The following is a 16253-nucleotide window of genomic DNA, read 5'->3' as shown; positions in this document are numbered from 1 at the left end:
ATGTGAATACATTGCCTTAAAGATATGCTTTACATTCAATTTCAACATTAAAACACCTTCTTACAAGTCTAGCATGTGTAACGCTTGAGTAATAATGCAAGTCACTGCAATGGGAACTGTGAATGTTTTCTGAGTGAGCAAGGATGGTTAAGCCTCTCCGGACAGGAAATAATCATTTCTAAAGAGAGTCACATAAGTAGCTTAGAAGTCTGAGTTTGGTTCTTCTGTAAATCTGGGTCCCTCTGCGTTTTGGTTTTGGCCATTGAGCTCTCTGAGCATTATCAGTAGGACTTCTGAGGGAAAGAAGAGCCAGTGGTTCACCAGTGGACCTGGGGGCGGAGCCTGAGAAACCGGTTTCATGGGCCTCCTCCAAGTTCTCTGGACAATTTTTTTTTTTAAGATTTTATTTATTTGACAGAGAGAGAGGCAGCGAGAGGGGGAACACAAGCAGGGGGAGTGGGAGAGGGAGCAGCAGGCTTCCCGCTGAGCAGGGAGCCCGATGCGGGGCTCGATCCCAGAACGCCGGGATCATGACCTGAGCCCAAGGCAGAGCCACCCAGGCGTCCTCCGGACAGTTGTTTTTAACTTACTTTATGTTGACCAGAACCTGTCCCACCCGCATTAAGGAACTTTGCCGGTTCCAGGCTGCATGCTCTACGTATTTGCAGAAAGTGTAAGTACTGAACCTTCTGTAAGTTAGTGGCTATAAAATGAGTTTTCACAAGTTAAGAAAAATAGGCCTCTCGGTCACATGGGTTTCACGGAGTTTCACGGGAGAGTAACACCAGTAAAGCCCCCGTTTCTCAAAAATGGGGGTGGGGGCGAGTGTGGAAAGAATGTGACCTATGGCTCTTCTCTCAACACAGATTACGGATCATGGATCTGTAAAGAAGGCACAACGTAAGCAAGGGTAAAGTCAGTAAACAATATTTTACTGAAACATTTCATGACACAGAAAATCTGTCTGAAGTGTAAAGTTACTGTCTTACACAAGGAGGACAGACCCATTTTCAAAGACTAATATGAATACAATAAATACGGAGTTTACATACTAATTTATACACAGAAACTCTGCCCCACAGCCATAAAAATTTATATTTAACAGTGCAACATATAATTTAATCATCTGATTTATTTGACAGGTTTTTTTTTTTCTAAACACAAATAACTACCTGGTTTTCATATACATATATAATATATATTTTATGTATATAGATATTCAACAATCTGTACAGCTTCTAAACATAAACTCCTAAAAGGCACAAGTGTCTATACAACATGTACAAAAATGGCTGGAGCGGACACAAAACAATTATTGGTCAAAAGTTCATGATTGCACAAAGATTAGTCATGAGTTTATGTCAGAAAAATGTGCTTTAAGGAAAGGAGGGTTTTCAAAGAAACCTTTGTTATATATAAAAAAAAACACCACCAAAAAACCCAAACCGAACTCCCCCCCGCCCCCCCAAAGAGCCACTAGGTCGCTATCACGAGCCTGTCCTCGTCGTCGTCACTACTCACGTCGCTGAACTGGGCGGTGGCCGGCCTGCGGGGCAGCGCCGCGGTCCGGGGCCCCGCTGCGTCCGGGGCCAGCGTCTGCGCGCCGGGGCGCTCCGCCAGGGCTTCGGGACGCGCCTTCGGCCGAGGCTCGCGCGCCGACGCTGCTTTGCCCGGCACTTTGCCCGGCACGGGCGCGAGCTCGGCCTGGGGCTTCACGTGATTCACCGAGGCGGCCTTCCCGGCGTCCGTCTTACCGCCGCCGTCGGGCCTGGCGTGGTCTCTTGCGGGGGCAGGGGGATCGGGGACATTTTTTGCATTTGCCCGCGGGCCCTGAGGAGACGCGCTCCCGCTGCCCGCAGGGGCGCCGTCGGCCGAGGCGGGCTTGGGCGGCGCCTCCCGCGCTCTGCTGTGCGCGGGGAGCATTTCGGGGGCGGCCGGCGCGTCCACGGCTACTTGACCCACCGAGGGGATTAAGGTAGGCAACGCGATGTTCAAGATCTGCAGGCCTGGAATGTGCGCCTGAGGGCTGGGGCTGCTCTGCGAGGAAGGGTTTGCGGTCAGAACCTGCAGCCCCACGGCGTTGAGAGCGAGCCCCGCGGGGTGCCCTTGCGGGGCCACGTTCGCGTTGGCGAGGCCCAGGATATTGACGGTCTCCATGCTTAGGGACGGCAGCGGCTGCAGGCCGGGCGTGCTCAGGCTCGGAAGGCCCGGCACGCGGATCTGGCCGATGGGAATACACGGCACGACGCCGCTGAGCTCGGCCACGCCGGCGGCGTGTGCGGCGCCCGGAGCTTCCGGGACGGACTCCCCGGCCCCGCCCACAGTCCTGTGAATGACGTTGACGGCCGGAATGGTCAGCTGCATTGGCCCGGCTTGGATGGGGACAAACGTGGAGTACGTGAGGCCGGCAGGTACCACGTGGATCCCCCCGACCGGAACCATGTTATAGGGCGTCCTGGACTGCTGCTGAGAGTGCAAAGGGAGGTGGCTGAACAGATGAGTCTGGGGGGAGGGCAGGCCTGGAGGCGGCTGGAGGGTCACTTGCTGCTTCTGTTCTTGAGCGTCAGGCTGGGGCGAGGCCCCCGAAGGAACCCCCACCGCTGTCCGAGGGCTGCGCTCCGCGGCAGGAGGAGGAAGCCTTACTGATGCTGTGCTCTGAAAGGCAAGAGGAAAACCCTTTTACGATAGGGCTCTCAGTCACTGAGCTAAACTGCTGCCATCAAACCTATTCTTCCTAACGAGGCGGAAGCGTGTGTATTTGTATAAAAATTACAAGCTTGCTGAAAATGATGTTTTCATTTTAAAAAACACACTGCCAACTAAAAAAATCTATTACGCCTTTAATCTCTAGTATAAATAGCAGCAACACATTTTGTATGATACTCTGCATTTTTCAAACAAATTTCCTGGGCATCATCTCATTTATACGGAAATTAACCTTGAGATGTAGCCATAAGTATATTGCTGTTGTTTTATTTCTGTTGTTGTTGTTATTACTGCTGGCACTACCAGCTCTACCTTACTTTAGAGATCAGGAGTTATAGAGAAATTGCAACATTAGTTGGCTTTTGACTATCAACTCAAAGGGAAAATCAACTGGAGGATTACTCATTTTTGAAATAAAGGGTTGTCATTAATAAAAAAAAGTCTGCAGTTGTTTGTTTATTCCTTTGTTCCTTCATTTGTAAGATTATGAAATGTCTACTGAAAACCTGATTTCCAGGCACTGGCAGGTGTGTCTAAGTGATTTTAGGCTAGAGAAGCCGAGAGCACAGGGGACCAAATCTGGAAGTCATGAAAAGGGACAAATCTTGCTGATCTCCCTCCCGCCCAAGATTATCACCTAAATATTAGCTTTTTCTTGATAATATCTATATTATAGAGCTACATTAACGTATATACTAGTTTAAGTATCAAATATAATTTAAGTATTAATCCAATTAAGTTAAATTATATTAATTTAGAATAGTCTCTAGAAATCCGAGCTTGCACAGTCTTTATTTTTCTTCAGGGTTACCTCGCAAACCCAAATCTGCCACATTTAGAAATAAATCCTATGGCTGTCGTCAATCCCTACTCGAGGTAAGGCAAGTGTCAGGGAGATGAATGTTCTTACCACAGATTTAAACATTCCTCATGAACCGCCAGGGGTAAAAGCAGAGACTCATTCGCAGCACACATAGGTTGTGTCTCTGTAGGCCTGTGTGTGGCCCTGAGCTGGTTCTCTGGCACGGAGCCCTCTAAAGCTGGCCACAGCAATCTGATCACTTGAGCAAAGTGAACTTCTTGGTACATTATTTGGGTCACACCAGCTTTGCCACAAACTGGTAGCTGTCTTGCCGACAGGGGCAAAGTGCAAAATGTTTGGATGATTTAGTGCAAATCCATCATATCGATGCCAGTGGAAAGAGAACTCAGGGTAAGCACTGGGACAAATAGGTCCCAAGGTTCACACTCCCAAGCGGCACATACATATTTTTTCAAATGAATATATTTTTAAAGATCCATTTGGTCCTTTCACAGATTTATGATACAATTTGTGAACTCCAATTAAAATACCTAGCAAGAAGCCAAAAGACATTTGTAAATGTCCTTTGCCTTTAAATAAAACAATTAAGCCTAAACAAACCGATTTAGCCAGAAAGAAATAATTTAAGTACATTATTTTCTTAAGCCATTAGGATCCCCCTACTTAACAGGTGTAACGAAAGGAAACCAACAACAAAGAAAGCATTTACCTGTGTTAAAGTGATAGTCTTTCCTGCCACAGAACTTCCCAGAATTTCTTTGGGGTCCGGGTAGTCTACAGACATCTGGTGACATGGGGATCTGGGTGCAGCTTCAGGGGACCGAGAAGAGTCTACAGGAGTCGTTGGTTCTTCTCCGTCTTTTGCAGCATGCTGCCTGGTCTTTGCCGGAGACTCTGTCTTCCTGGTGTGGTCTGACTGCACTGTGCTGAGCACGGTCATCTTGGTGGGCAAGGCTCTGGGCAGAACGTCCATTGGGTCCGTGTGCACCCCAGAGAAGCACTCGGCAATCCTGATGTCCTCCTCCACGCTCCCAGAGTCCTGGAGGCTGCTTCTAGATGGAAGGTGCTGCGGGCTGGCTGTAACGGAGGGAGCTGCTGACAAGACAGATTCAGCCTGACTGTCTTCATCATCATCTTCGTTTTCGTTATCGTCCTCATCCGGGCCATCCGATTCTTCAAGGTCATACCCAGACCGCTCAAAACCAAATCTTTGCTTTTCATCTAATAAAAACAACCGAGAGGCTATGTTAAAGAACGTTTTGCACGTGGACAAATGCAACCTTTTATTATTACTATTATTTTGTAAGCTTAGCAATGTGAGGAATAGAACTGACGAGGGCTCTACCCACAAAAAGCCTACAGGTTTGCCGAGGAGAGAGAGAGCGGCGAGGGGATGAACAGGTCAGTCAGTCCAGGAATCAGAGAAGGGAGGGGCTGACAGAGAGTGGCATGGCCAGGACAATTGTTAGGGATGCAGACCATGAAATGGACCTCGGAAGAATAGACAGGCAAGGGTAATGTATCAAGAAAATCAGAGATAAAGGCCTCAACTATCAAAGAAGACTGAAAGATATACGAAAATTTGACAGAATTCAACACAATTCCTCCTGAGCTCCTTCTCTCTACTTCTTTGTATCTCCCTTTAATTAAACAAATTAAAACAAAGACCGTGATGCCATTCATATTTGTAAGTGAAATGATTCTATTTGATAATTATATCAAATATGCAAATTCATATGGGAATAGTATTTTAGACATGTTTCCATTGTCCTCAGGGTAGTAATATTCTTTAATATTTAAGACTTCTATTTTTTTCTTTTCTTTTCTTTTCTACTGAGAGGTGCTAAATTTTCCCATCATTTTTTTCTATGACAATTCAAGTCCTCACACGAAGAGGAACGTTAACTAAGTCATTCATATCAGCGTCATAACCTCATATGGGACTGTGTTTAACAAAGAATATTCAAGAAGCTCCAGGTTTCAAACAGTTTCAAAATTCTCATAAGCTCATGTGGTTCTGGATTTAAAACTTTATCTGTTTAAAAATCTTACAAAATTCAAGGTGCTTTTCCTTAGAAAGCTAATAAATTTTAAAAAGTTAAATGGAGGGAGATGAATGCAAAACCTCTACCCCCATTCTCTGTCATGAGCCATAATAAAGAAGACATCACATTGTATTCAGCTTAGCTTTGAAACATTCTGTATTTATACATACTTTTTAACATTCTGCTTTTACACATATTTTTTGAAGAGAATTTATTTCCTGCATATTCCAAATGGTCTGCATATTCATTTATTTTACTACTCCTTGTATATTACAGAGATAAGTTCTTACAGAAAAATCTCAAAGGATGGACACCATAACATTTGAGGGTGATTATTTCAAGAAGATGGAATGGATTCGAATTTTTAAGTTGTTTATCTCAAGTACACGTTACTTTTAGAATTAAAACATTCAAGGACAAAACATATGCATGTTGGGTACTTTAAAATGGGATTTCACTTGCTTTTTGCATTAAGGGTTCTGCTGTTTTGCTCTAAAATAACACTGAGTTACTGAATCCCACCAGGTGTCCATGCTAGAGATGGAATGGGTGATTTCTGGGTAATTGCCCTGCCTCCTGCCTCAGATATTTCTCCGCAACCCTACTGATGTTTGAGATTCTAAAACTGGAGAGTCATTTGCAATTTGTTTTGAGTTTGCCACAACAGTGCCAAATCAGACATTTTGATTTTTTTTTTTTTTTAATAAGCGGAAAGTTGAAGAAAATCAGGAGACACCAGAAGATTAGGAGAACAGGTGACTGGAGAGGGAGGCTGATTTCATCAGAGGTCAGCCTTGCTACGAAGTCTAACTAGGATGAAACTTGCTTTACCTTAAAAACTATTACTCTATTTAAAAAGGTACAGGCCTAATTTTGTATTTATGACTTTTTCAATAGTCCTTGTAAAAAAGCTGAGGTCCTAATCAATCAAAGAGTCCAAACTCCAAGCAGAGACCCTGTCTGCGGGAAGAGAGGAGACACCAAGCCTGCATCATCATCTGGGGTGGATGCAATGGGACACTGGTTGGAAGAGTTCAGCCTACCGGTTGATTAAAGCCAACTACAGTCTGGCAGGATTGTGTGAATCTTCTGAAGCTATGCTCTTCTGCCGGCTCTATGCCATGAAGCCTACTCGAGTGCTCACAGAAAAGAGTGCTCAGTATCCACTGTGATCCAGATCTGGGGGACAGGAGCGGTAGCCATAGAGAGGGGGCAAGATATTCCACCTGGATCCACTTCCCCTTGCCCCACTAGGGAAAAACACTACCCTGTGAACAGAAGGGCATAAGCATTGCTGCCCTCAGGACACTGGTGAAAACTTACTGCAGTGGGGAAAGGGAAGGAATAGGAGAAAAAACACAGCTCTACCCCTTGAGGAGGGACAAGATTACCAGCTGAGTCTACCACAACAGCTGAGGCAGTGGTGGGGAAACACCAGGGGCACGGCCCAGAAACCTAAGAACACGGTACATGTGGAAGACTGAGGCTGAATCAGAACACAAGTGGCATCCTGTCCTCCTCCTCACCCCTTAACACCAAGCTAAGACCCTTAAGTGACAGGTCACAGCCCAAAACTGCTGGGCAAGGGACAGGAGAAGAACAGTACAAAGTGAAGACCTAAAACTGGGGCTGAAACAGGCACTGCTCTCGTAATCCACCCACCACCCCAAAGACAAGTTATCTCTATGGGAACCTGAAGCCTCTGGTGCTCTGAGAGTTGCCATTGCTACATCAAATCTCTCACACACGATGGGACCCCTAACTAGAGAAACTAACGCCCGCACTAAGGGCCCCACAGGAGAGGCACACCCCTTAGGAAGCAGAAAGGCTATTTACATAGTCTGCACTGTCTTACACAAGATGTCTAGCTTTCAACAAACATTACAAGGCATACAAAAAGGCAGGGAAAAAAACATACTCAGAAGAGAAAAAGCAATCAGAACCAACTGGATGTGATACAGACATTAGACGTGTCACAGGCTTTAAAGTAAGCGGTGTGTTAGAGGCTCTAATGGGAAAGGTGGACAACCTGCAATGTCCAATGGGAATTTCAGCTGAGAGATGGAAACGAGGAAAAAGAAAGGAATGAAATGCTACAAATGAAAACAAAGTAATAATCACAACAAGAAAATGGACCAACCTGGAACTCTGTGCCCACTGGCAATACTTTTCAAAGACCAAGGAGAAATGCAGGCTTTCTTAGAAAAACCTAAACTGCGGGGATTCGTTGTCAGCAGACTCACTTGACAATAAGTGTTACAGGAAGCTCTTTAGGCAGAGAGAATATGGCATCAGATGGGAATGTGGGTCTACCACACACAAATGAAGAGCACCAGAACTAGGATAAAGACAAAATTATTTCTCAAGTTTTAATTGCTGGCTCTAAAATACAACTGTCGATAGCAGTCACAGTGTGGCTGTGTGATACACTGTTACAAAGTCTTTACACTACCTGTGAAGTAATGTAGCATTATTTGAAGGAAGACAACTACATTTCTTAAAAAGGTATAAATAACAAAGTCGAGAAGATAACACAAAATCATAAAAAATGCTCAATTAAGTCAAAAAGAAAAAAAGAAATTAAAAAAGCAGCTGGCAGAAGGATAGATATTATTCCACTACATGAAAAATAACATTAAAAGGAATGGTCTAATACATGAATTAAGGGAGAGAAAAAGCTAGACTGGATAAAAAAAGCAAGCGCCAAGTACACATATTGTGTAAAAGAAACCTATTTTAAATATAAAGACATAAATAAAGTTTGGAGAAAGATATACCTTATGACATTAACTAAATTACAGCTGGAAAAACTAGTATACTAATATCAGACAAAGTAGATTTTAGAACAAAAAATATGATCAAGAATGAAAAGGAACATTACATAATGATACAGGGGTTACCTCACTATGAACACATATAATCCTAAATGTGTAGCAACTAAAGCAGAGTCTCAAGATAAATAAGGCTAAAACTGAAAAAAGTAATAAACCAATCCACAATTACAGTTGAACGTTTCTCTTCAACTTCAACATTCCACTTGTAGTAATTGATGGAACAAGTATACAGAAACTCAGTAAAAACACAGAAGACCTGAAAAACACTATCAAATAACTTGTCCCAGCTGACAGTTACAGAACATTCCACCCAACAACAGAATACGCTTTCCTTATAAAAGTATACATGGAATGTTTACCAATATATGCCATATTCAGAGCTACGAAGCAAACCTCAACATATTTAAGTGAATAAAAGTCATATAGAGTGTGTTTTTGGATGAAAACACAATGAGACTAGAAATCAATAGTTGGAAGATACGTGAATATCCCCCAATAGTCCAGATTTACCTAACATATTCCTAAATAATCCTTGGGTCAAAGAAAAAAATCCCAAAGAAAGGTCAGAAATACTTTGAGCTACATGAAAATTAAAATATAACATCCAAACTGTGGAAGGCAGCTAAAGATGTGGCTATTGGGAAATTTACTGTATCAAACACTTTTGTTAGAATAGAGGTCTTAAATAAATAATCAGATTTCTCACCTTTAGAAAGTAGAAAAAGAAAACGAAACCAAACCCAAGGCAGGAGTAGAAAGGAGATAACAGAGATGAGAATGGAAATAAAGAAAACTGACAAAAGAAAAGCAGAGAAAGCCAATGAAGCCAAAAGCTGGGTCTTTGAAAAAAAAAATAAAAAAAGAAAGAAAAATGATAAACATCTAGTAATAGTGGCTAAGAAAAAAGAAGATACAAATTACCAGCATTAGGAAAGAAAAAGGGGTTATTACTATAAACCCACAGACATTAAAAGGATAATAAAAAATCTATTAAGGGGGCACCTGGGTGGCTCAGTTGGTTAAGCATCTGCCTTCAGCTCGGGTTGCGATCCCAGGGTTCTGGGATCAAGCCCCGCGTCGGCCTCCCTGCTCAGTGGGGAGCCTGCTTCTCCCTATCCTCCCCACTCATGCTCTCTCGCTATCTCTGTCTCTCTCTCTCTCAAATAAATAAATAAAATCTTTAAAAAAATCTATTAAGAACTCTATGATCCACCAATGAACAACTAGAATTCAAAATTAAAGATACAATACTATTTAAAACAGCACCAAAATAATGAAATACTTAAGTATAAATTTAAAAAAGGATCTGTATGTTGAAAACTACAAAATACTAGTTAAAGAAACCAAAGACAGGAAACAAATGAAGAGATATACTATATTCACAGACTGGAAGTTTCAGTATTGTTAAGAAAGCACTTCTCCCCAATCTGATCTATAGATGCAATATAATTTCATTAAAAATCTCACAAGCATTTTACAGATATTGACAACCTGATTCTAAAATTTCTACAGGAAAGAAACTAGGATAGCCAAAGTCATTTTGGAAAAGAAAAGAAGTTGAAGAACTCAGACCCAAGTGGTGTGGTATTGGCAGAAGGACAGACCTATAGGAACAAACAGATGAGCAGAGAGATTCCAGAGATAAAAACCACACAAATATAGTTAGCTAAATTTTGACAAAGGCAGTTCCATGGGTAAAGGACAGTCTTCTCAATAAATGTTGCTGAAACAAATGGACATCCACAAATGAAAAGATGACACATACCTTATACAATAACTCAACCTAAATGTAAAATATAGAACTGTAAAACTTCTTAAAAAAAACCGTAGAAAATCTGTGTAACCTTGGAGTAGGCAAAGATTTCTTACATATGACATCAAAAGCACAATTTTAAAAAACTGATAAACTGGGCTTCATTAATATTAAAAAAAATACTTTTTTCTCTGAGAAAGACACTACAAAAAAAGAATAAAGACAAGCAGAGACTGCAAGAAAACATCTGCAAATCACATTTCTGGCAAAGAAATGGTATCTAGGATATATTTTAAAAATATCAAAATTCAACAATAAGTAAACAGGATGGGCAAAATTTCTGAACAAACACTTCACCAAAGAAGACATCTGGAAAGCAAAGAGCATATGAAAATATGTTCACTATCATCAGTCAAAGCAATGCAAATAAAAACTTCAATGAAATGCCACTGTACGCCTATTAGAATATTTTTTTCAAAATGTGCTGGAAAGGTCACAGAACAACTGGACTCTCACACATTGGTGGGAACGTAAAATGGTACGGACACTCTGAAAACCAGTCTGACTGTCTGTTATAAAGCTAAACCTACACCAGCCATATGACCCAGAGATTCTGCTCCTGTATCAAACCAGGCAGGAATGGAAATTTACGTTCACATAAAAATCTGCACGTGAATGTCTTACAGCAGGTTTACTTATGTTTGCCAAATACTGGCAGCAATCCAGACCTTTCCACTGGTCTTTGGGTAACAAACTATGGCACATCAATACAATGGAATACTACTCAACAATACAAAAGGAATGAACCAAGGGAAAGAAGCCAGACCCCCAAAAGCTACTCATTCTATTACTCCTTTCTCATGGCACTCTGGAAAAGGCAAAACTATAGGGAAGAAAAGAGATCAGTGGTTTCTGATCAGTGGTTGTTGGGTAGGGGAAGCAGTTGTCTATAAGGGAATGGCACAGGGGAATTTTGGGGGTAACGGAACTCCTCTGCACGGAACTGCGGGGGTAGACATACCGTTCTGTGCATTTGTCAAAGACTGCCATAGAGTGAGCTGAATGCCATAAAGTGAACTTTACAGTATGTAAATAGAAACATAATCAGCCAGGATGTGCAATGTATCCAAGATGGATGCAAGCTGAGACAGACGACCCTAGTTGCAGTACAAATGAACTGCGTCAGTGCTCTGAAGAGGTGGGAAGAAAGTTTGCATCCTGGGTGAGGGTTCTGACCAGATGAGGTGAAGGCTGAAGACAAAAAGGACTGCAGATAAACACTGACTGTAACTGTAAATATATATATATATTTTTTTGCAGGTGGGTTAGGATTTCTGCAACTGGTTCACTGATTAATACTAGAGTTGAACAAGGGGTCCCTGTGTGGCTCAATCAGTTGGGTGTCTGACTCTTGGTTTCGGCTCAGGTCATGATCTCATGGTTCATGGGACTGAGCCCCATGTTGGGCTCCTCGCTCAGCAGGAATCTGCTTGAGACTCTCTCTCTCCCTCTGCCCCTCCCCCTATAACAAAAAAATAAATCTTTTAAAAAAATACCAGAGTTGAACAAATATGCAAACACAGTGTAGATGGGGACGAGGTTCCTCACTGTAGGTGAAAGAAAAAGAAGGAAATAGAGAAGGCTAGAATCAACTCTGTGGACTAGAATTGGGACTATCAGTATGGACTCATGTTTCATTCATGTATATGGCGTGTGTGTGTGTGTGTGTGTGTGTGTACATGTTCCCCCCCACCAAAGACACAGAAATGAATATAGATGTGTGTGTAAGTAGGAATCAGCATATGTACATAGGCTTCCTAACTTTACCCAGTGACAGAGGACAGAAGCTGTGACAGGTCAGTAGCAACAAACACACCCCCTAGTGAGATCTTGGTTTCTAAATACCATTCTCCAGTAGAGGGAACCAGAGGTCCTTGAAGAAATGGTTGACGTCAGGGCTGAAACATCTTGGGGTGCTAGAAAATAAGGAACTTCTTAAAGAAAAAAAAAGATGGGGCAAGTCAAAAGGGCATACGAACAGACTTCAGAGAGTTCTCAATGGCCAATGAGAACTTGAGCTATACAAAAAAATGGTAGGACTGATTATAACCCAAAGAATAAAATACATATCCTTGAGTCCATATGGATATAAATGAATGAAAGCATGAAAGAACAAATGGAGAAATGGTAACTTCTCTTTGCAGAAAAATTCCAATTAATAAATTAGAACACCCTAGGAATACTTATCCTAGGCAAGATCCACCGGTGTATAAACAGGGTATCTGCATAGTCTCAAAGTATCTCCCACAAACATTTAATACTTACAAAGGGAACAACAGTTAATTTTACAGTAGAGAGTCCTGGAAGATTAGCCAAGTAATTTGGGTTAACATGACCAATAATACCTATTGACATAATGTACCTCCTGATACGATACACTGAGATAAGGACAATCACTCTGTGGCACCTTCCTAATGATGCAAACCTGAATCCAATCATGAGCATACATCAGAAAATCCCGCACTGAGAACATTCTACAAAATAACTGATCAGTATTCCTTACAAATGGCGAGGTCACGAAAGACAACAGAGACTGAGGAACTCATTAGACGAGTCTAAGAAGTGCCATGTGGGATTCTGAAGGAGATCCTCGGCCACAAAAAGGACACCGGTGGAAAAAGTGGTGGCACTCAAGTCACTTGTGTACTTTAGTTACCAATGTTGAGCTGAAGTTAATCTCTTAGTGTTGGCAAGCGTTCTGCAGTCCCGTAAGACGCTAACATAAGGGGAAGCTGGGTGAAGAGTACACAGGAGCTCTCTGTACGCATTGTACAGCTTCTCTGTTAAAACTAAAATAATCTTTTGGAAAGCTGCATAAAACAAACAAAACAATTTGCCAGTACTCCAGGGTCTCTATTTTACTCCCTCGACACCAATATCCTGTCTCATTCAGATAAGCTTGCACAATATCCACTTCCCTGCTGTTCTTATACTCAACAAGACTTCTCTTTCTGATAAGCAATTTTCTCTTTCCTATTGTTTAATAGGAAACTATTAATTCTTGAAACCAAATCCAATGCTCCTCCTGGTGAACTTAAAAGCACAGGAAATTTCTCCCAAACACACCGTAACCTACATACATGTGTTAAGTTTTTAGCACCTACAACTGCTCCCACCTTGTATCTTGTACCTAGTTTTGCATCTCTTAGTCAGCTGTGTCTGTGATTCTAGCCACCGGGACTCGAGGAGAATCTGGCATCGCACTACAATCACACCAATACTATTTCATCATAACTAAAACAAGGAGTAGTTAAGGACTTGATATTTTCTCAGATAATGATTAAAAAAATATAAAACGCAGTTAATTATTTTAAAGTGTCAAGCTCACAGCTCACAAGTGCCAGGTCTGTCTGGCTCCCGAGTCTCTGCTAAATGTCCCACATTCAAATGTCATATTTTAAAAATCTAACTACAGAGTAATCTGAAAGGTCAACAATAAATTACAGAAATTAAGCTAACTCATAAATATGCATGAGTTGAATGTTTATGGGTACAGAAATTAAAAGCTTCATATAATTATTTGATTATGAACAGAACATATAAAATGCAATCCCCAAGAAGAATGTAAACTAATAACTCAACCTTTTTAATTTCACAACAAATACGCTGCACTTTATAGTGACTATGGAAGTTTAATACTTACAGTATAAATTTTTAAATTTTATACACACAGGCACACACACACACACGCAATTTACATGAAAGATTTAAAAAGAACACCATATATTGTTTAATGGGGAAGGGGGTAAAATTATTTGGCTCCATGTTAATCTGATTTTGCCTTGATTATGCCAATTTTCAGACCAAAGTTGGAGGTGTGATAGGTGGCAAGGCCCACAGGGTAGCTTCCCTGGACCTTTCTTTCTCCCTGGACAGAGCCATAGGCCTACAGCTTGGAGAGGACTTAAGAAGGGCTGGGATTCCTTTCTGTAGTTTTCCTTCTCCAAGACAAGGACAGAGTCATGTTTATCTCTGCATCCACTGTGACCTGAAACTCCTGCAGGGGAAGTTTCCAGGTCTGGAAACCTGAAAATGAACTCTGGGTCATTACATATTTGTGAAACAGGGTTGATACCCTAGGATGACAGAGAAAAGAGAAAATGGATAGCGTAAATGAATGGAAGACAATGGCACCTCTTTAAATACCCATAGCACCAGAACAGAGCCCACCAGCTCTGTTCTATTGTTTGGATTTGTGTTAATAAAGGTCCTTTCATATAACTTCACTGTCCCCTTAGCCCTGCTCTCACCCCCCCAGAACACTACGACTACCGCATCAGACACTGTGCTGACAGAAGACGAAGAAAGGAAAAGTGACTCGTCTGCGATGACAAGCCAGCAAGCGCGAGACCACAGACTTGTTAACTACTCTGAAAACCTACCATTATGACTTTGCGGTATCGTTCATTTTGCTGTAGCACGTTACACAGTAAGAACTGCAGGGGAGCTAATGTTCTATCCGACGCTGGCAAACTACGGCTGCGGGCCGCACGTGGCTCACTGCCTGTTGTCATCAGTAAAGTTTTCCTGGCACGCAGCAGGCTCACTGGTTTACAAACTGTCTAAGGCAGCTTCTGGTCACAACCACAAATGTTAGAAGTCATGACAGAGGCTATATGACCCACGAAACCTGAAATAGTCACTATCAGGCCCTTTCCAGAAAAAGTCTGCCCACATCCGTACTCTGCTGTCCTGCTTCAATCTAAAAGGCACCGCACGACAGCAGTGGTAGCAACGTCCTCTTACACAAGGAAGTTAGGAGAAGTCTCTACGGAGAGGAAGCATCAAAGCCAAAATTTGGTACCAGCCTTTCATGTACTTAGGAGTCCTTTCATTATGCCAGTAAGATGTACAGACTTCCTACTATTCTACTACCATTGCTCTTTTTTTTTGGTGTGACAATACAGAGTGTAACCCTCCAGGAGGGTAAAGGCTGTAGCTTACCCCTCTGCATCCCCCTGGGACTCTGGAACAGAAAAAAAATAACCCACACGTGCTTCACAAATTCATAAATGCGTGGCCCTTACAAGTTCTATTTAGTTTACGTCCATAAAACTCTGTCACCCAATTTCCCCGAAGATGGAGTTCCAGCTCCAGTGTGGGTGGGAGGAACTGCAGCCGGCCCTCCCATTGCTGCCACACAGTGACACCTGCTGGAAGGACGGGGTGCACAGGAGGGCAGCCCCACCCCCTCCAGATCCACGTGCTCCTGTCCTCTGAGGCCTGTTTTTGTTTTGCTCACAGGTTTAGAAATAGTACTTGGAGTTCCAGACAAACAGCAGCAACTTGGGAGGGGAGGTGGAATTCTTTTAAAGCCCGTAACTACGGCAGTAATAAGTTATTGTGTTGTTTTGCTTTTTTATTTATTTTGTTTTAAAGATGAAAACATCATTAAGAATGTATTGGGCCAGAGTTTAACATTTGTTCCCTTCAGGAAGTAAAACCAAAAGACTCCTATCTGTGTCGTTCATTCATATTAGCACATCTTTATCTTACACAGAAATCTCCAGAGCTATTATGGTTTCGTATTGTACATGGAAAGTTTTCTTAAAAAGGAGCAATCATGTTTTCCCTGAAAATCCCAGCGACAGAAACACAGTGTACAGGTTTCATGTCGACAGAATTGCATTTAGAAAAATCCAATTAATTTGAAGGGCAAATGTGATACAGGTTTTAAATCCTGCGATCTAACGTCATGATCTTACGCACATGACCCTAGACTTAAGCCCCAGCAAGAATCACGTCTGCAGCTGCACTTGGCCACACGGGACGGTTCTCCCCGTGCGGCAGCCAAGGGTACGGATTAATAAACATTCCTAGCACTGCGGCCGGCATTCTGTTGACAAAAACATTCTTTGGATCAAGGCATGAAAAGCAAATAGCCGGCAGCACGGTTTCTGACACAAAAGGTGAGAACGAGAAAGTATTCACTACCACCCCAAGAACACGGGACAAAATTCCTGAGACTGTGTAACTCTGCACAGCAAGACGCCGACGAGCGCCGCGTGCGGCCGGACGGATGAGGCTTTTCG

The 16253-nt window shown here is 42.4% G+C and overlaps 1 protein-coding gene across 5 annotated transcripts in view; it reads right to left on the bottom strand.

Annotated features, from left to right (window-relative positions):
- Positions 1–911: 911 nt before the first annotated feature.
- Positions 912–16253, bottom strand: part of HIVEP1 (HIVEP zinc finger 1) — a 150209-nt gene continuing 134867 nt past the window's right edge. For all 5 annotated transcript variants that reach the window (XM_045811701.2, XM_045811702.2, XM_045811703.2 and 2 more), the window contains 2 exons: positions 4239–4750; positions 912–2655 (listed from right to left, as the gene is read on the bottom strand). In XM_045811701.2, the coding sequence (XP_045667657.2) occupies positions 1477–2655; positions 4239–4750 (1691 nt within the window). In that variant the 3' untranslated portion in view covers positions 912–1476. The remainder of the gene's footprint in view (positions 2656–4238; positions 4751–16253) is intronic.

The sequence above is a fragment of the Ursus americanus genome, chromosome 32 (genome assembly GCF_024610735.1).
Source record: "Ursus americanus isolate L20-20 chromosome 32, mUrsAme1.1.p, whole genome shotgun sequence".
Taxonomy (NCBI): Eukaryota; Metazoa; Chordata; class Mammalia; order Carnivora; family Ursidae; genus Ursus; species Ursus americanus.
The sequence above is the reverse complement of the archived record's forward strand: the minus strand, read 5'-3'. Positions and strand labels throughout refer to the sequence as shown.